At 33.9% G+C, this 26,037-nt stretch overlaps 1 protein-coding gene and 1 long non-coding RNA gene across 2 annotated transcripts in view; one reads left to right on the top strand and one right to left on the bottom strand.

The window, feature by feature from the left end:
* Window positions 1-26,037, bottom strand: part of LOC143234820 (uncharacterized) — a 55,874-nt gene that overhangs the window by 16,295 nt on the left and 13,542 nt on the right. Inside the window, exons 2-5 of the mRNA XM_076472463.1 lie at window positions 9,613-9,818; window positions 4,024-4,159; window positions 1,726-1,859; window positions 415-637 (exon numbers count right to left, since the gene is read on the bottom strand). Coding sequence (XP_076328578.1) covers window positions 415-637; window positions 1,726-1,859; window positions 4,024-4,159; window positions 9,613-9,818 — 699 coding nt within the window. The remainder of the gene's footprint in view (window positions 1-414; window positions 638-1,725; window positions 1,860-4,023; window positions 4,160-9,612; window positions 9,819-26,037) is intronic.
* On the top strand, window positions 7,852-10,504 carry LOC143234821 (uncharacterized). The gene is made up of 3 exons (XR_013018813.1): window positions 7,852-8,000; window positions 9,733-9,842; window positions 10,111-10,504. It is a non-coding gene; the product is annotated as an uncharacterized LOC143234821 (long non-coding RNA).

The following is a 26,037-nucleotide window of genomic DNA, read 5'->3' as shown; positions in this document are numbered from 1 at the left end:
CAAATCTGGTTTTGATACCCATGATTGGCAGAGAACAGGTGTCCTGTTGTGTTGCTTTGGACTAACAACAGAACAACAACAATATATTAATTAAGGTACTTGTTTGTTGTTGTTTTTTATTTTGAGCAAAGCTACTCAAGGGCAATTTGGGCTAGCCGCCCCTAATTTAACAGTGTAAAAGTAAGGAAAGGCAGCTAGTCATCACCACCCACTGTCAACTCTTGAGCTACTCTTTTACCAACGCCACATTATAACGTCCCCACAGGTAAAAGAGCGAGCATGTTTGGTGTGACGGTGATTCGAACCCGCTACCTTCGAATTACGAGTCAAGTGCCTTAACCACCTGGACATGCCGAACCAGCATGAAACTTACATTAATATAAACTAGGTTGCAATATTGTTCAAAATATTTACCAGGGTATGGGCTGGAGGGCGGGTCTGAAGATTGAACCTGTTCTATAATCAGTTCTTCACTGTTCAAGGAATAGTTTTGTCCTATGAGTGAAGTACATCTAAGACTAAATACATCATTTGCAAAAAGGTCAGGAGTGGTGTCAAAAGTTAGGCCTGACTCAGAAATTTTAAGTCCATCAAAGTATTCACTGTCTGGATACGTCGTCACAAATTCTTGAGGGGCCTGTAACAGAAATTTTATTATTACAATAAAAAATCATTCTGTGTTTAAAAAAAAAAAGTATTTTTGTGAAAGTGTTCGTTTGTTATTTGGTGCCATCTACAATATGGTTATTTGCTCTCACCGTCGTTAACATTTACGTGATAGACTAAAAGCAAACAAAACCAGTTAGTCAACACTATCCAAAGCTGACTTTGGACATTTTTTTTGTCCATAAACAGTTGGATTGAATATCACATTATAATGCCATCAAGGATGAAATGACGACTATAGTTAACAACAAAATTTGAATCCGCAAAACTTAACTTTGAGTTCACAGCTCACCCTAACCACCAAGCCATGCTAGACCTGCTATCAGTGTTTTACCTTAACAGTTTCTATGTGGTAAAATAAAGACAGTAAAGTTTTATTTCTACCGACTCGCAGCTTTATTCTTCCTTGGGCTATGCCTAACTTTTCTCTTCTCTTCGTAGAGCGATTTTTACAAATAAAAAAAAATCTTTGAGGAAACAATATATACATATTGTCAAAGAACATAACTTTAATTATGTAACTGTGCATGTTGTAGCCCATAACACAGTACTTGTTATTATATACGTTTATAGGATTTATTTTGTTTTGGATTTCGTGCAAAGCTACACGAGGGCTATCTGCGCTAGCCGTCCCTAATTTAGCAGCGTAAGACAAGAGGGAAGGCAGCTAGTTATCACCGGGTGATAGCGCCAACTCTTGGTCTACTCTTTTACCAACGAACAGTGGGATTGACCATCACATTATAACACACCCACGGCTGAAAGATCGAGCATGTTTGGTGTGACGGAGATTTGAACCCGCGATCCTCGGATTACGAGTCGAGCGCCCAACCAACTGACCATGCCGGGCCAAATTACGATTAATATTAATTAGAAATGGTCAAAGGTAATCATTGTTTGTCCAAAAATAAAATGTAATTGATAATACGGCATGAACAATACAAATAGAATACCTCTCTCTATATAAGAAATTAAACATAAAAATAGTTTACAGTTTATAGTTTTTATATAAAATAATAAATATATAAACAGTTTTCGTATATTCACATAAGTCTTTACCTCTTTTCTGTTTATTAACCAATATAAATTCGCTGAAGGTTTTGAAGGGCTTGATTTACAAGTTACGTTTACTGTTTCTCCCAGTTCATATCTTGGTTGAGCGTTTCGGATAACAGGGTCTTCTGTCGGCAACACTGTAACGTACAGAATACAATTTAATATTCAAAAGGATTAAGAAATATTGATTTTAAATGATAAATATTAATAGACAAGATCACTGTTGTAAGCGTTCGTTTAGGACTTCAAAGTTCCATTAACAAGAAAGAAAGAAAGAAACACCAGTAGAGGGAATTATTCTTCGTGTAAGAGAACAGCGCCACCAAGTTGTCAACTTGTTTTGCTTTCAAGGAAACAGATACAAAAACCATGTTAGGCTGAGCAAACACTTAAAAACACACTAATAATTAATTAAATGAAAAATAATTAATTAATAGCGAACAGGTGTGTTGCTTCCAACCAGTTGTGTCCTTGTAACAACGGGAAACTCTGCAGTCCGATACATTTCAAAATATAATGAAACAGACAGACAGACAATAACATAAAATGTTCCTGAATAAAATATTTATAAATATTACTCAAAGTGATTGGCATGTGGTAGTACTTTAACATTTAAACTAGAGTTATGTATAGGACATCATTGTGGTCTCTTCACATAAATCTTTTATTGTGAGAAACAAAGTGGATTATTTTACAATATTAATTTTGATTTAAGTTAGAGCGGTTGGAAATCAGTTGCTGATATTGGTGAAGGTGTTTGACGAACCATTTTAAATAAATTACTGTGCACTTTTTAAACTATTAATGTTTTCAGTTTATTTAACTTATGTAGTAGTACGGTGTTACATCAAAACTATTAATGTTTTCAGTTTATTTAACTTATGTAGTAGTACGGTGTTACATCAAAACTATTAATGTTTTCAGTTTATTTAACTTATGTAGTAGTACGGTGTTACATCAAAACTATTAATGTTTTCAGTTTATTTAACTTATGTAGTAGTACGGTGTTACATCAAAACTATTAATGTTTTCAGTTTATTTAACTTATGTAGTAGGACGGTGTTACATCATACTTACTCAAGCTGTTTTGTGTATAAATATCATTGTTGTTTCGTACAAATACGTTGTTGGAAATTAATTTCCGTGTTATAGACTGGGGTAAGTTACACGGACATTTATCACTTCTATACAATTAAATCTTTTACTGAAAGTAAAAATGATTTGGTCTTCAAACTTGGAGTGAAACAAATGACAGCTTTGGTCGGATATCTCATTTTAAGGTCAAACAGTAGATGTGGTCAAACCCATTGAAAATTATATGAGTTAACGTTTACTTATGTTATGATATTAAACATGATTCTCTTTCATTGTTTAATAACTATGTACATGGCGACATTCACTCCTTCCTGAGTGAGCAGCCATTGCAGGCTCTTTAAGGGAATGTGGCACGTGGAAGGCACTGCTGTTTTCATCGCTGACATTGTTGTGCTTGCTGTTGCTATAGCTGCCACAACTATGACCACCTGTGGTGTCGTAATAGATGGCGTGATGTGTAGTTAAACTAAATATATACTACGTGTATAACGACCATCATGATTCCCTCTCTTTAATACTGGAGAAATGTAAACAGTATTATTTATTAAATAATATTGTTGGATAGTCCACTGATGAAAATGTTATCTGGTTATCCAGTTCATTTTAGCATTAATATTCGATTGTGAACAGTATTATTTATTAAATAATATTGTTGGATAGGCCACTGATGAAAATGTTATCTGGTTATCTAGTTCATTTTAACATTAATATTCGATTGTGAACAGTATTATTTATTAAATAATATTGTTGGATAGTCCACTGATGAAAATGTTATCTGGTTATCCAGTTCATTTTAGCATTAATATTCGATTGTGAACAGTATTATTTATTAAATAATATTGTTGGATAGTCCACTGATGAAAATGTTATCTGGTTATCCAGTTCATTTTAACATTAATATTCGATTGCATCGGACATTTATCCTTTTCCTAAATCTAAAACTCAGAAAAAGAACAATATTGACTTTACCTCATTATTTGGTCATTCTTATTTCACAAAACTTGTTAAAAGTTGACAACAAAACTACATGGATATTAAAAGGAACAAAACTACAAAATAAAATATAACAATAAGTCAAACGTTTTCTCTTATTCGGTATTAGAAATTTACCACAAAATGGCTCACTTTATTGTGTTTTATTTGTCAGATTGAAGGCTTATTAAAATCGAGTGTTTAGTACAGCCTTCTATATTTCTATATTCTTACCATATACCATCAAATCTTCCTCTCCCATTATTGTCTGAAAAGATGGCGCTTCTGCAGAAGCTTCACATCTGTATTTTCCTTCTGTTTCCAAGTCAGAAGTTGAGAAGTAGACATGGCCTTCGGATGACTTTGAACGCTGTATAAAAAAACAACAAAACATTATGAAATAATTATTGTATTGTTGGAAAGAATGTTCATTTAATACAATCACAGCACAAATTATACAGTTTTATGCAGTTACAATACTCCAGTATACCACCAGAATGTATGTTCAGTATTCTGTATAAATAATTTAATATAATCACAGCACAAATTATACAGTTTTATGTAGTTACAATACTCCAGTATACCACCAGAATGTATGTTCAGTATTCTGTATAAATAATTTAATATAATCACAGCACAAATTATACATTTTTATGTAGTTACAATACTCCAGTATACCACCAGAATGTATGTTCAGTATTCTGTATAAATAATTTAATATAATCAGAGCACAAATTATACGTTTTCATGCAGTTGAAATACCACAATAAACTACGATAATACCACAATAAACTACATGTGGTATTATTTCACTTTCTTATGTAACCGAAGATGGTCATTTACTTCTACTGTTTCATGCCCTACATTTCTAAGAATATAATTTGTCTTTGTTTTGAATGTCGCGCAAAGCTACACGAATAGTGGGATTGATAGTTTCATTATAAGCCCCCACAGTTGAAAGAGCGAACATGTTTTGTAGCACTTTGATTGCAACCCGCGACCTTCAGATTGCAATTCGAGAGCCCCAACTACCTGGCCTTGTCGTGAACCGTTACACAGTTAGACCCCGCTGAGTAAAACCACTTCGGTGAAAAGAGTCATATAAGGTCTACCAGCGTTCAGTTTGCGTAATATCTAATATTCAGTGATGTCGAGAAAACCCACTTGTAGAGAAAAATATATATGTAAAAACGGTTTGGGTTGAGAAAATTTGTTTACGTAGAGGAGAGAACAACGTTTCGACCTCCTTCGGTCATCGTCAGGTTCACAAAGAATAATGCACAGATATGTAGACGACATTATTGCGGGATTCAGATCTACAGAACACACACTTAAATTTTTCACTCACATTAACTCTATACATCCCAACATTAACTTCACATGTGAACAGGAAGAAAGCAATCAAATATGACATTCCAGTTTATACCAAATTTATTGAAAAACCAGGGACAAAACTAAGGTCTATACTGTGTAAAAACTACACTGACAAACACCACACCAACATTATTTATAAAATACAATGTAATTACTGCCACGACTTCTATATTGGAGAAACAAGTAGAAAAAATGGAAACCAGATTCAAAGAACATAAAAAGTCACCTTCACACGTTTTCGAACACTGCAAGTCAAATAAACACAACAAAACCATAGAAAACACCCAAATACTAAATAAATAAACAAACATAACAAACGCAAAATTAAAGAAGCCTTACTTATACAACAACTTAAACCCAAAATAAACCATTACAAAGGAACACCTTTATTCCTATATTAAAAATAATAAAATAAATAATATAAAATTATATATTCAAACATCTAACACCGCCCTCTATATTCCGACACTCAGTTACACAACCCCTTTCAAACATGTGGTCAGCTTCCGATCAGTTACCTATTTCTTTCTTTATGAACCTAATGATGCTCCACTACATAAGAAAATAATTTTCTCAACCCTAACCAGCCGTTTTTACATATATATTTTTCTCTACAAGTGGGTTTTCTCGTCATCACTGATTAATATAAAATATTGATTAAAAATTAATAATGTTTCAAGTTTTGAAAAAGAGAAAGTAAAAACTTTCATATTTGATAATAAATTTTAGGCATAAAATATTAAATGATTTACAGATTACTAAAATTACTCATCAATTTATAAACAATAATATTTTTCTTTGTAAAAACTTAAGACTTACTGTCAGTTATAAATATGAAGTTTCAATTGGTACATTAATATTATAAGTTTTTTTAACTAATTTAAATGTAGATGTTAATAATTTATCTTGTGAATGTGACAATAGTTTATTGGTTGATACTTTTCATAAACATATTATTACTGGTAATTTAGATATTATAAAATATTACATGAAATAATAAAAAATAAACTAAATACAGAATAGGAACAAAATATAATAATAGTAATATTCTAAAATATTGATGAATATATTTTAAAACTTTATTATATTACAGTTTATCCATCTAGATGGTTTATAGAATGGAAGTTGTATGCACTTAAAAAATAAAAAATAAAATTATCCTACATAAATTTAAAAAATACCATACAGGTTTAGCATTTAATCAGCTAAAACATAAGATTAAATAACCACAAGAAAAATATGTTATAGTTCTTATTGATAAAACTAACTGTAACATTTATATAATTTGTGAAAAAAACCTATGTATTAATTATAATAAAATAAATTAATAATACGCAAACTTTTAAACTTGTCAACCAATCCAAAGATAGATTAATTAATAATTTTGTTAAAACTTATCATAAACTTCCTTCTAAATATAATTCTTATGTAAATTGGCCCTTTCTTTATGCTATTCCAAAATTACATAAATCTCCAATCAAATTAATTTCCAATTCAATAAAAACAATTACCAAACAACCGGCTATATTATTAAATAAATTACGTAATATTTTACTTTGTAAAATAAGAAATGTAAGTATTTAATAAAACAGACGTTTTGGACAATAAGAAGTAACGAACCTATTTTAGAATGTCTAAGAAAGTGTGATCACGTGAATAGTATTCAAACATTTGATTTTACAACATTATACACCACATACTATTAAAAGATTTAATATTTGTTTTAAATTCATTAATAGAACAACACTATTATCCTTTTATAGAACTGTAAAAAAAAAAAAAAACGTTCCAAAAATATTAAAGATATATTAAGTTTCTGAATTTATAATAATTTTATATTTTTCATAAACAAGTGATAGGGGTTCCAATGGAAGCTAATTATTCAACTTGTATAGCAAATTTATATTTATATTACTATGAAAATATATTTATTGAAAAATTATACAAATCCAAATATTTTTACTTTAACTTACAGACATATTGATGATTTAATTAACATAAATAAATCTGAAATATATAATGTTATTAACACTATTTACCCAGCAGAATTAGAAATTGAAAATACTTGAATTTCTAATACAGATGCACATTATTTAAATTTACAAGTTAAAGTAATTGATAAAAAGGAATTAATATAAATATTTTCGATAAAAGAAAAAATTTTGATTTTCCAATTCATGGTTTAACTTCCTTACATGGTAATGTTCCATATCAATCTAATATGAATATTATAACTCAACAGTTATTCAGGTATTGTTTACTTTCCTTACATAGTAATGTTCCATACCCATCTATTATAAACATTGTAACTTAACAGTTATTCAGATATTGTTTACCCTCCTTACATAGTAATGTTCCATACCCATCTATTATAAACATTGTAACTTAACAATTATTCAGGTATTGTTTACCCTCCTTATATAGTAATGTTCCATACCCATCTGTTATAAAGATTATAACTTTATAGTTATTTAGATATTGTAAAATTTGTAATAAATTACAAGATTTTATTATTAATGTTGAAATACTGATAAGAAAATTAATAGCTAATGGATTTCATAACAAAAATTGTAGATAAAATTATTAAATTATTCTGTAATAAATACAAAAATGTATTAAATAAATACAAAGAAAATACAATCAGAGAAATTCTATTAAAAATTACTAAGCATTTTTAGTTAAAAATAACTTCATATAAAAACTTGGCACTACTTTATGCGGATGTATACCTTAAGCTGCATATGAAAACATGACAGTCAGAGTAAACTGATAGTTCACTGATGTCTTGTTAATTAGTACATCTGTCATATTGGGGTCAGGAATGTTAATTTCAAGAGGTAAATTTTATCTTACTTACCTCTAAATAGTATTATCTTATTTTAATTATTTATTTCACATTTCTTCTTTCTTTTCATGTGTTTATGTTTATATTTTTCTTATTTTAACTTGGAGAGCAGTCACCTTCCCACAACTGTCTACAAGCAGTGAAGGGTGATATAGATGTAGGACATTGTAAACTTGAGCACTCGCATCTCGCTCTCCTAATTTCTAATTTTCTTATGTGAGATCAGCGAAGTGGAGGTTAAGACTGATTAACGGTGTATCCTCACCGCAACGTGGGTCCTACTTCCGTATTTACCTACAAAACCTAGGATACATTTTATAATCCTACGTTGTAGCTTGTGCCCTGAGAGTCCTCTTTTTGTTTTGTTTTTTTAAATATGTAGCGTAATTTTAAACATATATACGTACACATGTCTTCAAGTGCCCTAACTTTATAGCCCCAGAAAAGATTTCCTTACATAAAGGTCATTATTTGTCTACAGTAACTGTTGTTCTCGTCTGGCTGAAAAACATTGTTTAAGTTTTTGATCAATATGCAGTAATATTCTTGTTTATTTGTTCTTAAGTACTAAACAGTGGACTATCTTTACTACATCCCCACAGCTGAGAGAACGAGCATGTTCGGCAACTGGTATTCGAACTAGCAATCCCTCGATTGCGAGTTGAGCGCCCTAACCACCAGGCAGCGTCTCTTAAGACTGCTTCTCTGAGCGGACCTCAACCAGTCACAAAAAGAAATGTCCTGAACCTTTGTATAAAACGTACCATTCAGTATTAGTAGAGTCTGTACACATGAAAAGCATTCTTAGACACAGCTCCTTTCAAACAATGTTATCAAACAACAAATCCAGGATGATTTTTTATACCACTATAAAAAGACTAAAGCTGGCTACGGTGCCCCTTTCTTTGTCCCTTTCTAGTGTGTTCAGACTCTTTCCCCTTGGTCCTGTAGGTGAATCTAATGCTGGTCTCTCTTTTACGAGGATCACAAGTTTAACTTCCATAGTCACTCAAAAAAGTCCATTCGATCATCTATCGGTGATTTCACTTCTGTTTGTCACTAGGTAACTGAGTCAGTATTCTTTGTTCGGACTTATTATTATTTGTAATTACCGCGATAGTTCCAGATCTATCTTGTCTTTGTTGAAACTAAACATTCTACTAAATGTTCGTATTTAGAAAAAAAAAATTTAAGCATTCAATTAAATATATCTACAATATTATTACATAATAATAATAATAACCTAACTAAATAATTAATAATAATAAAACATTGAATTTTCCTTGCCGTCATTGTAAAATATTAATTCTTATTACCAAGAAATAATATTATTATTTACGCTGATTATATCACTTTACTGCTAAGCCAGTGTTTGTTGTTATATATCTTTATTAATGGATTTGGAGACAACTGGCTGAAAAGTGGCTTATTTATTACCAAACTGTATTGTTCTGTCTTTTACCTTCTCACCAAGTTAACCGAAGTGTCTGCATTCTTTAAAAGTTTATCACTAATTATCTCGTATTAGACAATACAACACGGTTAACATTGTCATAAGGCAAACAGTAGTAAAAACATGTAAACTAACATATAGGAAATCTTACATCAACATAAACTCCAGACATGGGGTAGATTTGTGCAGAAGGGGTATCTCGGGGTATGTACCGGTAAAACTCTGTGTCATTTTTATACCACTTGACAGCGTACAACACATCCATTTCTAGATCATAGGTGCAGTTCAACCACAGAGGGTCACCCCTTAATATCACTGGAGGCACGTGCAGGTTTACCAATCTGAGACAGCAGCCACCTAGGAGAACGAGATGGAAATAACGTAAGAAACAAATATTTAAAAACGCCTATCACCGAAACCAATAGTATGACATATCGATTTCCTGTGGTCATTACGTCATTTATTATTTAAATAAAAGTACTTATTAGCTTATCGGCTGATTGTGAGAATTAAAATTATTTACCTAATTACGGTAAAGTATAGGAAATAAAACAAACTTTACTGTGGTATACAATAATTTTTATATCGTATGTTGTTTTTTATAATATTATTACTCGCTACTAATTACAATAATATATGATACTTATAGGGAAACAAAGAGTAATTAGACGTAAAGGGACGTCATCAGTCTAGTGAAGCCATTACTAGCGTTACAGAAGGCCTATCTGCCAATAATTAATAACACCATTGCTAGCAACTTGTAGCAGAAAGCTTTTCTGTAAGATAATAGTTTTCATATCTGTTGGAGTTGAACACGAGTTTTTGTACCAGTTCCTTTTAAATGATGAGAGACAAGAGGAAATGGGTAATTAACTGTTGTGTGTGTGGGACTTCGAATTTTTAAATCAAATAACTTATACCTCATTTAGAAAGGTTCATTTACTTACAATAACCAACGCACTTTGTTTCTCTTTGAGAAACTAAGTTTTTATTGTTATTTTAGAAAAAAATGAATCGCTGAAGATTTGTATAGACTGTCAAATAAAAATTGTTGAAGGCGTGATGTCAGAGTGATTATGAATATAAAAATCAGCCGATACGAAATTGCAGTGGAACAGGATGCATCATAACTACATCATTTGACATTATGTGGTGAGTGTGAAACTACTGAAGATTGACCGTTTTCTGGAATGGGATGGAATAACCTTTTCACAAAATATCTATCATATAAAGGTCATAAAAATGGGATCAAATTGGTTTGGTTTGAATTTCATGCAAAGCTATAAAAGAGTTACGTGCGCTAGAAGTCCTTAATTTAGTTATGATAAGAACAGGGAAGGCAGCTATTCAACACCGCCATCTCTTGGTCTTCACTTTAACTAACGAATAGTGGTATTGACCTTAACTTTATAATGCCCCCTCGTTTTAGGAGTCGTGCTCCTTAACCACTGAAGCCATACAACACTTGTTTCGAATTAAGAACTTCCAAGACAGATATTTCTTATACTTGATGTCACTGGAAACCAGAAGAGTTTGGATTATCTAAAAAGAAACTTGCAACTAGTCGTACCCTAACCATGATAAACAGTGGGTCATTTTCTAATAGATAAGGACCCACAAACATAAAGGTCAGTTCCCTAGCCATGATAAACAGTGTGCCGTCTTCTAACAGATAAGGACCCACAAACGTAAATGTCAGTTCCCTAGGCAACAGCCCATCACATTAAGAAGGGCTTCCATCTAGAACAGCAACATATATTATGTGTAGAAAGTTGTGTTTTTTTTAATATTCCTTAAGCTATACGAGGGATATCTGCGCTAGCCGTCTCTAATTTAACAGTAAAAAAACTATAGGGAAGGTAGCTAATTGTCGCATTCCACCGCCAACTCTTGGGCTACTTTTTTACCAACGAATAGTGTGACTGACAGTTACATTATGATGTTTCCACGGGTGAAAGGGCTAACATGGTTTGTGAGACTGTAACTAAACCCGCGAATTTCAGATTGCAAGTCGAGAGCCCTAATCACCTAACCATGTTGGGACCCTAAACCAAATACGAAGTGAAAGTGTTGTTTAATAATTATATGTTCTTTTTACGTCATCAGTTTTAGTTCTTGTTTTCCTCACACGGAAACTGTTTAAAGTCTTAATAATAAAGCTTGTTTGTTTTGGAATTTCGCACAAAGCTACTCGAGGGCTATCTGTGCTAGCCGTCCCTAATTTAGCAGTGTAAGACTAGAGGGAAGGCAGCTAGTCATCACCACCCACCGCCAACTCTTGGGCTACTCTTTTACCAACGAAAAGTGGGATTGACCGTCACATTATAACGCTCCCACGGCTGGGAGGGCGAGCATGTTTGGTGTGACGGAGATTTGAACCCGCGATTCTCGGATTACGAGTCGCGCGCCTTACGCGCTAGGCCATGCCAGGCCGTCTAAATAATAAACCACTAAAGCTATTGGTTTAAAACTCAATCAGGCGTATTTCGATAGTTGTAGAAAAGTATTTGTTGTTAATTAGTGTTAGAAATATTACCAGATTTTAACAAGTGTCTGACTTTGTTAGAATTTAACTATGGGTTACTACCCATGAATACTACGTGTTCTTCCCACATTTCAGATTTATCTGTCGGTAAGAACTGTATAAACATTATAATATATGTTCCAAAGAAACGATTACTTCTATCTTACCCACATAATTTATGTTGTCATATTTCTGTTTGATTGTTTTTGTTTGGCCCGCTTTTCTGATAAAACTGTTTTCGAGAAAGGCGGAACCATGCAGACAACGTTATTGATGTTACCATGACAACTGTATAATTTTATGATATCAGTAGCCCTAACATAAATTTGTACATCTGAATGCACTAAATCTGTATGATAATATCCGCATGATGTCATATCGAAGTTATTCGTAATTCGAGAGAAGTATTGACGTAACTATCGTATTTGAATGTTAATATTTATTAGGCGTTTCCATAGCCACCTATGCAGAGGGCTGAGGTCGCTATATTAAAGCTGTTTTAAATATGCAAATCAGCCATTCATTATAGAACGTGACGTATCAAAACTACATTTTGCTATTATTTGACGTTTGTAGAAAGTGTGCTATCGCATAAAATATATCCCCTTTTGTTTTGTTTGTTTGCTTTTGTTTTTGAATTTCGCATAAAGCTACACGAGGGATATCTGTGCTAGCCTTCCCTAATTTAGCAGTGTAAGACTAGAGGGAAGGCAGCTAGTCATCACCACCCACCGCCAACTCTTGGGCTACTCTTTTACCAACGAATAGTGGGATTGACCGTCACATTATAACGCCCCCACGGCTGGGAGGGCGAGCATGTTTGGCGCGAAGGGGATGCGAACCCGCGCCCCTCAGATTAGGAGTCGCACGCCTTAACACGTTTGGCCATGCCAGGCCTCTCCTTTTGTTAGCTAAACAACCACTTCCAACACAAATATACAGCATCATCAGTGTAATATTCACCTGCCTACAGCGACCCCCCGCGAAGCCTAGATAAACAAAAAAGACAGTAAACAATGGTGCACGAGAAAACTGAAAGATTGTCATTGTTGTATAATCTATGACAAAACGTTAGTCGTACAATTCTAGAATGTAATGAGTTTAATATTCTAAAAATAAAATTCGTAAGAAGTTTCTGTCTTAGTTCACTGCATGACACATAAATATACTTTGTTGTCTAGAGTCGAAGACTTAGAATTTCTAAAATAATTTGGTTTGTTCTTAACTTCGTGCAAAGCTACTCAAGGGCTATCTGCGCAAGCCGTCCCTAATTTAACAGTGTAAGACTAGAGGGAAGGCAGCCAGCCATCACCACCTACCCCCAAACTCTTGGGCTACTCTTTTACTAACGAATAGTGGGATTGATCGTTCCATGATAACGTCCACACGGCTGAAAGAGCGAGCATATTTGGTGTGACAGATTCGAATCCGCGACCCTCTGATTAAGACTCGAGTGCCTTAACCACCTGGCCATGCTGGGCTATCTAAGATGGTAATATCCATTAAACTTAATGGCGTTGGTGAAGGAAGTAATATGGATCAACTTGAGGTGACATAGGACCATTCAGAAAGAGACCTGCAGCAAACTGTACTTCAACCATGATAAGAAAAACGACTCATCTTGAAACAAGAAAGAATCTAATTACACAAATTAGTAGCGAAAGTTACTCGGGTAACAGTACCCTGGGTAATATTTGTCTGAGGATGACACATGCCACGTGTACACAAGCTGATTTCACAAGTTATATAGTGAATCACCTCGTGCCTCAAGCAACTAGAAAATAAAATAGTTACTCATGCTATTCCTTACGAAACTTTCTGGTAAAGTCGCTGGACGCAGTACCTGTGAAACTCTGAGATGGATTTGTTGAAATGGTTGCTGGTAAATCTTCTATTCTTGCATAGAAGGATTATGGAAAGCATGTAGGTAGATGTGTTGTAATTTGACCATGACGGATTTTTATAGTACAGTTTTTTTTCATAGCTGCAGAGCTATTTTCTTGATATGTGGTCGTCAGATAGATTATAAATGGGTGTGGCAACACGGCCTTACTAAAGCTCGGGGATCCAAAATCAAAACATCTTAAGCCTAGAACAAACTACCAGTTTTTTATATTAACACGAACAGAAGACTATATGTATGTATGTTTGTAACCCGACCGGTAGTTGGTACTAGGCTTAACACGAACAGAAGACTGTATGTTTGTAACCCGACCGGTAGTTGGTACAAGGCTTAACACGAACAGAAGACCGTATGTTTGTAACCCGACAGATAGTTGGTACAAGGCTTAACACAAACAAAAGACTGTATGTTTGTAACCTGACCGGCAGTTGGTAATAGGCCTAACGCCAACAGAAGACTGTATGTTTGTAACCCGACCGATAGTTTGTACTAGGCCTAACGTCAACAGAAGATTGTATAGAAATATTGAAGGTGACAGAATTCAACACATTTCTTCTTACGTGTACGTCGGCAAAACGGCAGTTTTGACTATCAACTGTTAAACGTTCACATTTTGTTAAAGTAAATATCTACGAACTGAATCAATGAACCACATACAGTTCATCGAAATTATGTTTACCAAATGTGTATCTATCTCTTACCATTTCTTTTCCGTCTTTTTCATACAGTACAGCTAGCACGTTAAGCCTGACCTCACAACATTGATATAGCTAATAGGTGAAATCCGTCCACACTTAACTGATACAGAAGTAACTATAGTAACACAACAGTAATTAAAATTGGGATAAAGAATATTATATCTAAATATTTGCGACTCCTGGAATAAATGTTGGTTAATTATTAACTTAGTGTTATGAAGTGGTAATATAATCGGTATTAACTATTTCGAGATCTTCTTTCATAACGATACAGAAATTTTTAAGGTTTTCACTGTAGTGAAAAAATAGAGTTCCTACAATATGTTGCTTCCCCAATTGTTCAGGGTAAACCTAAAGGCTTATGCTAAAAATCGGAGTTTCGATACCTGTTGTGTTCACATTATTGTTCATTGTGTAACTTAATGAACAACTTGTTACACTTTAAGACACGTTTCTCCTTTCTCTCACATTAAGGATACATAATTTACCAGTGTATAAATGCGACATTTTGTGTCCTATACTAATATATTTAATACTGAGTTTATTCATTGATTTTTCTTTTTCTAACTTTCGAAAATTTCACTAAATATTGTTTATATTTGAATATAAGATAGATTAAAAAGTTACATTAATCTTATGTCTGTAGAAAATATTTTTTTTGCTGTATTACAAGTATTATTCGATTAAATGTAATTTCAACAATTTGTTTGTTTTGGAATTTCGCACAAAGCTACTCGAGGGCTATCTGTGCTAGCCGTCCCTAATTTAGCAGTGTAAGACTAGAGGGAAGGCAGCTAGTCATCACCACCCACCGCCAACTCTTGGGCTACTCTTTTACCAACGAATAGTGGGATTGACCGTAACATTATAACGCCCCCACGGCTGGGAGAGCGAGCATGTTTGGCGCGACTCGGGCGTGAACCCGCGACCCTCAGATTACGAAGCGCACGCCTTGACGCGCTAGGCCATGCCAGGCCCCAATTTCAACAAGAAATGAACTAAGAAATAGAATGTTCTCGAAGTACTTCCCTGACAAGTCAGTTTAATAACTGTGTAGCACGTGGCCTAGTGTAGAGGTGACAGTATCGATCGACGTTATATATGTAGAGCGAAAAAATCGACTACTGGGAGAAGGAAAGCTCGTGCACGTGACTCAGAAAATGTTTATTTTACAAACAGTAAAAGTCTTCAATATTGGTAAACGTTTTGAAAACAAATATCGGTTGTTAAACGCACATGTGATTTGACAGAAAGAAACAGTTTATATTTCTTTTTTTACTGACACAAACCAAATAAATTTGAAAGTTTTTTATGTTATTTAGTTCAACTAAGAAACAAACTAACAGATTCTACAAACTGAAAACTCAAGACGTTTCTTCAAATAACAACAGGACTTCGAAGGAAAATACATTTTATTATTAGTATTTGAAGTAACTTTCCATAGTTCAAACTATGCTCCAAATGCTTATGTTACGGTTTTACATAGATAAACAGAACCGGTTTATTAAACAAGGTTTAGCTAAAGGTAAATAAAACAAATGATTCATTTTTACGGTTTTTATTCTTTTGTAAAATAGTTTTTTCTACAGTTTTATTTCACATATTAAGTCAAAATATAGAAAGACCTCTTGATTGAATAACATAACTAGATTTCATTTTTCTCAAGATTTTTGGGGTTAGTTTTATATAACGAAAAATATTTTCTAATAGCTATAATTATTATTAATTGAAGCAGAATGTTACCTGCTTTTGCCATGTACAACATTTTTATCAAAACTATTGTTGTACCTGTTTCCGTGAGCTATGGCATTATTGTTTTCAAAAACTATTGTTGTGCCTGTTTCCGTGAGCTATGGCATTATTGTTTTCAAAAACTATTGTTGTACCTGTTTCCGTGAGCTATGGCATTATTGTTTTCAAAAAACTATTGTTGTACCTGTTTCGGTGAGGTATGGCATTATTGTTTTCAAACACTATTGTTCTAATTTAAGGCCTATAAGGATTATAAAAGTTTTTGTTTTTCCATTGTAAACCAGCTAAAGAGTGACAGTTATAACCTAATATAATTACATGACCTTGACTTGATGTTCTACTGAATTACCTGTACTACCTTGTTCTAATGATTTGTTTTAGTTGGTTGTTTTAAAACGTCGAATGTTTCATAAACAAATATCCAGAAACAGAGACATCTACAGTACTCTGATTATGTGAAACAAACTAAAGATGGACCACTATTGAAACAGTAAGTATTCCAGGCACCATAATGACATGACAGCTAGTTTTCTTTTACTGCGGGAACAAAAGGTCCGTGGGTTATAAACACAGACTCCATCTAACAAAGTGTTTCTGTCGGACGTGTTTGTTTTCTCCTGGGGCATGAAAAATAGGTTCAGTAGACAACTAGGCGACACGACGTTAATTCCATTAGTTGTTTCAACCAACCATCATAGAATCTTATACATTAATTACTTTCTATTTAAGAATGAAAAATGGTTTTCTGTATGTACAAATAAAACTAGAATAATTTTTGACGCAATTTTCTTATCAAGAAAGTAGTTTTATTCAGTTTTGTTAGAGTTTATATCAAGATAGAATAGTTCATGCTAGTTCTTCTGTTAAGAACTACGAATTGGTCTGTCGTATGTCCATTGCTGGTATTGAAACAAGAATTTTGGTGTTATCAGACCTCTCGTTCAACCACCAGGAAGCATTTAAAGGATTAGAAACTTAAAACAACGTTAGTTTCAACGAACTTAACCTTTTTAACTATTTTTAAAGTTTCGGAAAGAGAGGAGACAGAAACAGAAAAACAAGAGATAAAATTTAAGCCCCATCGAAACACCAACTAAATGGTGTAATCATATAGTAGCTGTAACTTAGCGACATCTATATTCTGATTTACGTATATAATATAAGTTGTCATTACATAATGTTTAGGATTTTTGATCACTTAGGTGTATTTGCTATTAATCAAAAAGTTGCAGAGTGGGCTGTCTGTACTCTGCCCATCGCGAATATTGAAACCCAAGTTTTAGGATGATAACTCCCTAAACATACCGCTGTTTCAAAACGGGTTTGGGGTAATTATTCTTCAATCAAATCAATCCCAAGATTATAAGGTTTTGTGTACAAACTTCTCGTAGAATAGACCGTTAGTTGTCCATCAAATCGGTTGTCAGATTTTGTGTACAAACTCCTGTTTCTCAGTTCCATTCGTGTACGTTCTGGATTAGTTTTATTAGAAACAGACCAAAGTCAAACCACTGCTGAGCACAGCGTGGATCAGTTCTTATTATGTTGATGTGGTATTGTCTTCCACCATATATTTACATTAATACAAACAAAATGCTCTCTGTAGAATATCACTGGAAATAATGTACGCTTCGTTAACTATTACCAGTGGACGAAGCCCAAATAAACTGCATAACATGTAACATTCTCCACTCTGGTTTCACGCTAATCATTGAATAAAACAATGAATCCATTGTTATAAGGTATGTTGTTCGTTGTTCTAATTGTTTATTACCCCAAGTTCTGATCTGGTCGTCATAAATTTCAAGACCTTCAGTATATGTTGTATAAAAAACAAACAAAAAACCCAGCAGGTGGCCATAGTGCAGTCGGGAATTTTCATCTAAACTCTGGGTGACGTACTCGCTTTCACGTGTGTGGTTCACCTTCACAATATGTCTTAAAGATTCTATGGTTTCAGGTGAGCTTATTTTGATTGGTTTGGCCTAATTCACGTTTGGCACTCTTCCGTTTCGTCAACGTTTCTTGTAGCGAATTTCTTTATCTCTAGATGAGCTTAAACGTTTCCAGCTACTTTTTTTCGCGTAGTTTTGACTACTGGTTAGTAGGTTAACTGGTAGCTAGTTCCCCCCCAGACTTACACATTTATTTTGGTAGATATACCACCGATCAATAAGTGTAATTATAATGTGATAGTTCACATGGCAATGTAATAACGTAAACATACGCAATATGAAAATAAAAACGGAACATTATATGTCATTTATATTAAAATTATGTTTCGTCATTATTCACTGTTTAGTACGAAGCTACATGATGTGTCTACATTATAAGCGCACACATACTGACCTATAAGGTGTTATAAAACCTAATATAATGATAAACTGTTGTTAATCTAATTTGATGTGACGTGTAGTATAATAGTTAACAGTCAGATATCTAAGACGCACAACTATCAAAATGACTGTTAACAGTCAGAGTTTGTTTGTCTTTTTCAAATTAATAAGGTCGGTAAGTAGATAAAATATTTGACTAGTCAATAAGCAGACAATATGAGTTTACCCAATTAAAAATCGTTTTTGATGTGAATCTCTAATGACTCTTTTGATTATTTAGAACAAAAGTAACATAATATGAATTACCAAACTTTAGTTAACTTCAAAATACATTTGTTAATATTGTGCAATACGGATTTATAATAAATATATAATAGTAACGACAAAATATACACATGTAGATGGTTTAATATATCACCACCTTTAGGATTTCATTATATCTAAATCTGAATTATGGGACAGGAAATACCACGTCCGGTTGGCATATCAGTTCACATTGGATTTTTATGCTCTCATAGTATCTAATACATAAGGAAAAACACGTAGAGCTAAAAGTTAAACAATAAATTCAACATATCTGATATATCGACTTTCAGTTGGTAATATACCTAATACGAAGTAACCGGTTATGAAACACTCATTCTTATAACTTCAACTAAGCTAGACCGACGAGTGCAAAACGAAGGACGAGAATTTTTTAAACTTAGTTTTCTCCAGCAGAGAGAAACAGAAAAGAAATCCGTGTAATAGTAATATTATGTGATCTAATAAACGTTGGGTCTCAGTAGATGGCGGTCCCTGCGCTTTGTTTTTAACTGTCATTTGGATAATTGAATACATTAATTTAAAGACGTCTTTGATAGACATTGAATTTTATTCTTATATAAAATGGTAGTTTTGTCAACTGTTTTCCTGTTAGTTACTTTGTTTCATGATTGAATTTCGCTCGAAGCTACCAGAGGGTTGTCTGTATTAGCTTTATTTAGTTTAAAAGTGATAGATTAGAGAGAAAGCAACTGGTCAACACCACCCACAACCACATCTTGAACAACTCTTTAGCAATGAAATGTGGGATTGACCGTTACAATATAACGCCCCCACAGCCGAAAGGGCGATCGCGTTCAATCACGAGATGCAATCCGCAACCCACAATTTACGAGTTAAATGCTCTAACCACCAGGCCTTGCAAGGCCCATGTAATAAAATGGATAAAAGACCAATAGATTTCTAACTTAGATGTACTTAAATAAAAGTAAAAATAGCAACCAGTGTATTTATCCTTTATTTATTTATTAATTACAAGTGGTATTTATATTTTAATTATATGTTGTTTTATAGTTAGTTAATATGACATCTGTTTACCATAGGAATCCAACTACGGATTTTAACATTCAATTATGAGTGGGGAGCGATTATACATTACATCTGTGCATAACAGTCGTACTTGTTTGAAGCGCAGCATTGTGAGTACAAACGTGTCCCCCAAACACTATTAATATATTTCTACAATAGTACTGTTTAATTTCCAACTGTTTTTAATACTGAATGCACTTATCTTTTGTATTATAAACCGAAAGCAACACGGCGTTAGAAAACTAAGCAGTTGAATATTTTGAAGTTTTCACAAACCCGTAAAACATTTCTAGTACAATACAAAGTAACTGTAATTGCAGACTCCGAATCTATTAAGTCCATTCGTCTTAGGCCTAACGTTAACTACGTGTTAACTGTACCTGATATATGTTTTTGCTTTAGTTTATTTATGGTCAAATATTACCGTATTTAATACTAACAATAAACAAACTTGTTATTTTACGACCTAACGTTAGGCCTTTCTTAAAACTTTAAGCTTTAAACATGTTGTTGTACGAAATGTTTGCTGAAAAGTATGTTTACATCCGTTGAAAGTACGTGCACATGCGCATTTAGACAGTAAGGTGCGCGCGCATTTTCAGGACCGAGAAAAGCTGAGTACTAATGTGTTGGAAATCAAAACAGAAGGAAATTCCAGCTTTGAAATACACCGAAACCGTTAGACTTTTGAAGTAATAACCTATATTAAACTTTGGTATAATTTTATGGTTTAGACTGTTAACTTTAATCATAGAATACTCTTTCTCAAAAAGTGACAAAATATAGCACTTACTATAATAAACTGGTACTTCTATAATTTGGACATTAGCATTTTAGTTCTTAAATAATCAAATAATCGTGCTTTCTCATTGCAGGTATCTAAGCCTGATTTTTGTCGTTATAAACTTTCATATTTAACGGTGGGCTACCAGCGGGCTGGGCACTATAATAACAATAGCGTTAAGGAATGATATCTTAATTTGTTTGTTTTTGGTTGTTAGATAAAATAAAACAAAGTTATCTATGCTCTGACTAATGCAGGTATCGAACTTCGGATCTTAGCATTATGAATTGGTAAGCTTAGCACAGACACACAGGGTACAATCCTGTGACGTCAACAGTTGGTAAGCTTAGCACAGACACACAGGGTACAATCCTGTGACGTCAACAGTTGGTAAGCTTAGCACAGACACACAGGGTACAATCCTGTGACGTCAACAGTTGGTAAGCTTAGCACAGACACACAGGGTACAATCCTGTGACGTCAACAGTTGGTAAACTTAGCACAGACACACAGGGGACAATCCTGTGATGTCAACAGTTGGTAAGCTTAGCACAGACACACAGGGGACAATCACAATCCTGTGATGTCAACACCTTGCTTGATTCTCCTCACAATTACAGGAATTACGTAAAAAGACTTTGGACCAATGGAAAGTTTACGAACTTGGAAAGCTAGCATCGGGAACTTCATTCCCATGAAGAACAGAGCACAGATATCCCGTTTTCGTCAGTGTTGCTAAAAACAATACAAATGAAACACACACAGTATTTTGCTACGGAGACGGTCCATTATGTTTTTGTATGTATGTGTGTTACCACCCTTCATTCATAGATGGTCAGCTTTATTACAGTAATTTTGTGTATGAAACTGGACACTGTCCGACCATGCACATGAGCTATTTTCTTTTAAGAATTTTTCCCGAAAGGAGAGATAAAAACAACGCCCTGAAATAGGACACATTTGTCAATTTTTGTAAACTATTGGCTTTGAATTTAAAGACACAAGTTTTTAATCAGTTAAGGGAGTCAGTTGTTACCTTCCACAAAACAGGATATACAATTAACATGTAATGAGGTAATTAGAGAGAAGGAATGGAAACATTATCCTCTGTACTATTTTTGTTTCTGTTTGAACGGATACCCTCAGCTAGCGTGTAGACGACTACAAGCGACACGTGTGATTCTATTGAACCTAAGAACTGAAATGACCCGGATGACACAACCTGGAATCACCTCCTTTCTTTGTGTGGTAACTAGTGGTGAGTGCTCTGCCCTTTAGTAGCCAGTGTATCTCAGTTCTAGCTATGTCACTTGTACTTACTGGACAATTTAAGTGCCCCATGAAACGGTAGATAAGTTATTTGAGCAGTGAACCAGTAGACAGCCCAAGTTTCCAAGACTGAATCTGTGCACACAATTTCAAGTTAATTTAGAGTATTTCAGCTTCAGAACAAAGAAGAATGTAAGAATAGATATATAGAATTTCTGCCTTTGGTAAACCTACACTAGTGTAGTTGGTAATCAGTGTTAAGTGCTATAATTTAGGGAAGATAAAATAGTCTTTTTTCAGTTATTATCGTTAAAACATATTCAATACTGAAACTGAGGATTGGAAATGAGGAAGACGAGATTGATGATGCTATCTGTTACACAATTATTTAAAGGGTTTCTGGATGATGAGGTTGTTGAAACTGTCGTCCTCGTGGAGTGTACTGGAAGACTCATGGAAACATTCGCAGAAGAGTGGTGTGCTTTGTATATGACAGCATTTTTCTTTATCGGAAACTATTAAGCAGTTCTATTTTCATAATGCACGGTCGTCAGGTCGAGTATTACCGGACGCAGTGACGTGGAATGTAGTAACCTAGTGAAAGTCTAAAAACATTTTCGTACAACGTACTCAATGTCGGTACGGCCCTGAGTGTTGAGAACGTTTTTGCAGTAGCAACGCGCGAACCATGAATCCTCATACTGACAAACAGACCATGTCTGTGCCATCTTAGGTTAGATAAAGTTAAATATATTAAGATATTTTTTATCTGTAGGACAAAATAAAAATACTATTGACATGTCCAACATAAGTTACCTACAAAATGATTCCACAAATACGTACGATATGATTTTAATATCAGATATTTAAGATTACGACCTGTGTTTATGAAACGGTGTTATGCCTAATATTGACTCTTCAATTAATCTCTCACAGCCTGTACATAAAATACGTTACATAGAAAAGTTAAGTCATTGGTTTTGACTAACCTTACGTTCAATGCATTTGGAGTATAGCTGTAAGCGTCAACTCTACTTGGGAAACCCTCTGTTATGTAGAACGATACCGATAGACCATGCCAAGGTCAAACGTTGTGAGCTGTCCTCAGCAAAGACTGGAAGTGGCGTCGTCTCCTGAAAGTCTTTGTTAGAGAACCATAAATCACCAACCTAGAACCACGTCGTAGCATTCATTAATCTCTCTTTTAGTTTATAATCGTTCTATTCAGTGCATGCCACAATGCGTTAGTTTAAAAATGTTCTGTTGTATACGTCCGTATATATTCAAACCTGGAACATTGACAGAGAACTAATTAGTTATGGGTAACAAGTTGAATATAGTGGTTTATATTACTAAGTAGTTATGGGAAACAAGTTTGATATAGTGGTTTATATTGGAACCTGGAACGTTGACAGAGAACTAAGTAGTTATGGGAAACAAGTTGGATATAGTGGTTTATATTGGAACCTGGAACATTGACAGATAACTAAGTAGTTATGGGAAACAAGTTGGATATAGTGGTTTATATTGGAACCTGGAACACTCACAGAGAATTAAGTAGTTATGGGAAACAAGTTGGATATAGTGGTTTATATTGGAACCTGGAACGTTGACAGAGAACTAAGTAGTTATGGGTAACAGGATGAATATAGTAATTTATATTGGAACCTGGAACATTGACAGAGAACTAAGTAGTTATGAGAAACAAGTTGGATACAGTGGTTTATATTGGAACCTGGAACATTGTCAGAGGACTAAGTAGATATGGGTAACAAGTTGAATATAGTGGTTTATATTGGAACCTGGAACGTTGACAGAGAACTAAGTAGTTATGAGAAACAAGTTGGATATAGTGGTTTATATTGGAACCTGGAACATTGTCAGAGGACTAAGTAGTTATGGGTAACAAGTTGGATATAGTGGTTTATATTGGAACCTGGAACATTGACAGAGAACTAAGAGTTATGGGTAACAAGTTAGATATAGTGGTTTATATTACTAAGTAGTTATGGGAAACAAGTTGAATATAGTGGTTTATATTGGAACCTGGAATGTTGACAGAGAACTAAGTAGTTATGAGAAACAAGTTGAATATAGTGGTTTATATTGGAACCTGGAATGTTGACAGAGAACTAACTAGTTATGGGTAACAAGTTGAATATAGTGGTTTATATTGGAACCTGGAACATTGACAGAGAAGTAAGTAGTTATGGGAAACAAGTTGGATATAGTGGTTTATATTGGAAACTGGAACGTTGACAGAGAAGTAAGTAGTTATGGGAAACAAGTTGAATATAGTGGTTTATATTGGAACCTGGAACGTTGACAGAGAACTAAGTAGTTATGGGAAACAAGTTGAATATAGTGGTTTATATTGGAACCTGGAATGTTGACAGAGAACTAAGTAGTTATGGGTAACAAGTTGAATATAGTGGTTTATATTGGAACCTGGAACATTGACAGAGAACTAAGTAGTTATGGGAAACAAGTTGGATATAGTGGTTTACATTGGAACCTGGAACATTGACAGAGAATTAAGTAGTTATGGGAAACAAGTTGGACATAGTGGTTTATACTGGAACCTGTAACACTGACAGAGAACTAAGTAGTTATGGGAAACAAGTTGGATATAGTGTTTATATTGGAACCTGGAACATTGACAGAGAACTAAGTAGTTATGAGAAACAAGTTGGATATAGTGGTTTATATTGGAACCTGGAACATTGTCAGAGGACTAAGTAGTTATGAGTAACAAGTTGGATATAGTGGTTTATATTGGAACCTGGAACGTTGACAGAGAACTAAGTAGTTATGAGAAACAATTTGGATATAGTGGTTTATATTGGAACCTGGAACATTGTCAGAGGACTAAGTAGTTATGGGTAACAAGTTGGATATAGTGGTTTATATTGGAACCTGGAACATTGACAGAGAACTAAGAGTTATGGGTAACAAGTGAGATATAGTGGTTTATATTACTAAGTAGTTATGGGAAACAAGTTGCATATAGTGGTTTATATTGGAAACTGGAACGTTGACAGAGAAGTAAGTAGTTATGGGAAACAAGTTGCATATAGTGGTTTATATTGGAACCTGGAATGTTGACAAAAAACTAAGTAGTTATGGGTAACAAGTTGAATATAGTGGTTTATATTAGAACCTGGAACATCGACAGAGAACTAAGTAGTTATGGGTAACAAGTTACATATAGTGGTTTATATTACTAAGTAGTTATGGGAAAGAAGTTGGATATAGTGGTTTATATTGGAACCTGTAAAACTGACAGAGAACTAAATAGTTATGGGAAACATGTTGGATATAGTGGTTTATATTGGAACCTGGAACGTTGACAGAGAACGAAGTAGTTATGGGTAACAAGTTGAATATAGTGGTTTATATTGAAACCTGGAACATTGACAGAGAACTAAGTAGTTATGGGAAACAAGTTGGATATAGTGGTTTATATTGGAACCTGTAACATTGACAGAGAACTAAGTAGTTATGGGTAACAAGTTAGATATAGTGGTTTATATTACTAAGTAGTTATGGGAAACAAGTTGGATATAGTGGTTTATTTTGGAACCTGTAAAACTGACAGAGAACTAAATAGTTATGGGAAACATGTTGGATATAGTGGTTTATATTGGAACCTGCAACGTTGACAGAGAACTAAGTAGTTATGGGTAACAAGTTGGATATAATGGTTTATATTGGAACCTGGAACATTGACAGAGAACTAAGTAGTTATGGGAAACAAGTTGGATATAGTGGTTTATATTGGAACCTAGAACATTGACAGAGAACTAAGTAGTTGTGGGTAACAAGTTGAATATAGTTCTCTGTCAACGTTCTAGGTTCCAATATAAACCACTATATCCAACTTGTTACCCATAACTACTTAGTAATATAAAACACTATATCTAACTTGTTACCCATAACTACTTAGAACAGTAGTTA

The sequence above is a fragment of the Tachypleus tridentatus genome, chromosome 12 (genome assembly GCF_004210375.1).
Source record: "Tachypleus tridentatus isolate NWPU-2018 chromosome 12, ASM421037v1, whole genome shotgun sequence".
Lineage (NCBI taxonomy): Eukaryota > Metazoa > Arthropoda > Merostomata > Xiphosura > Limulidae > Tachypleus > Tachypleus tridentatus.
This window is presented reverse-complemented; position numbering and strand designations above follow the sequence as displayed.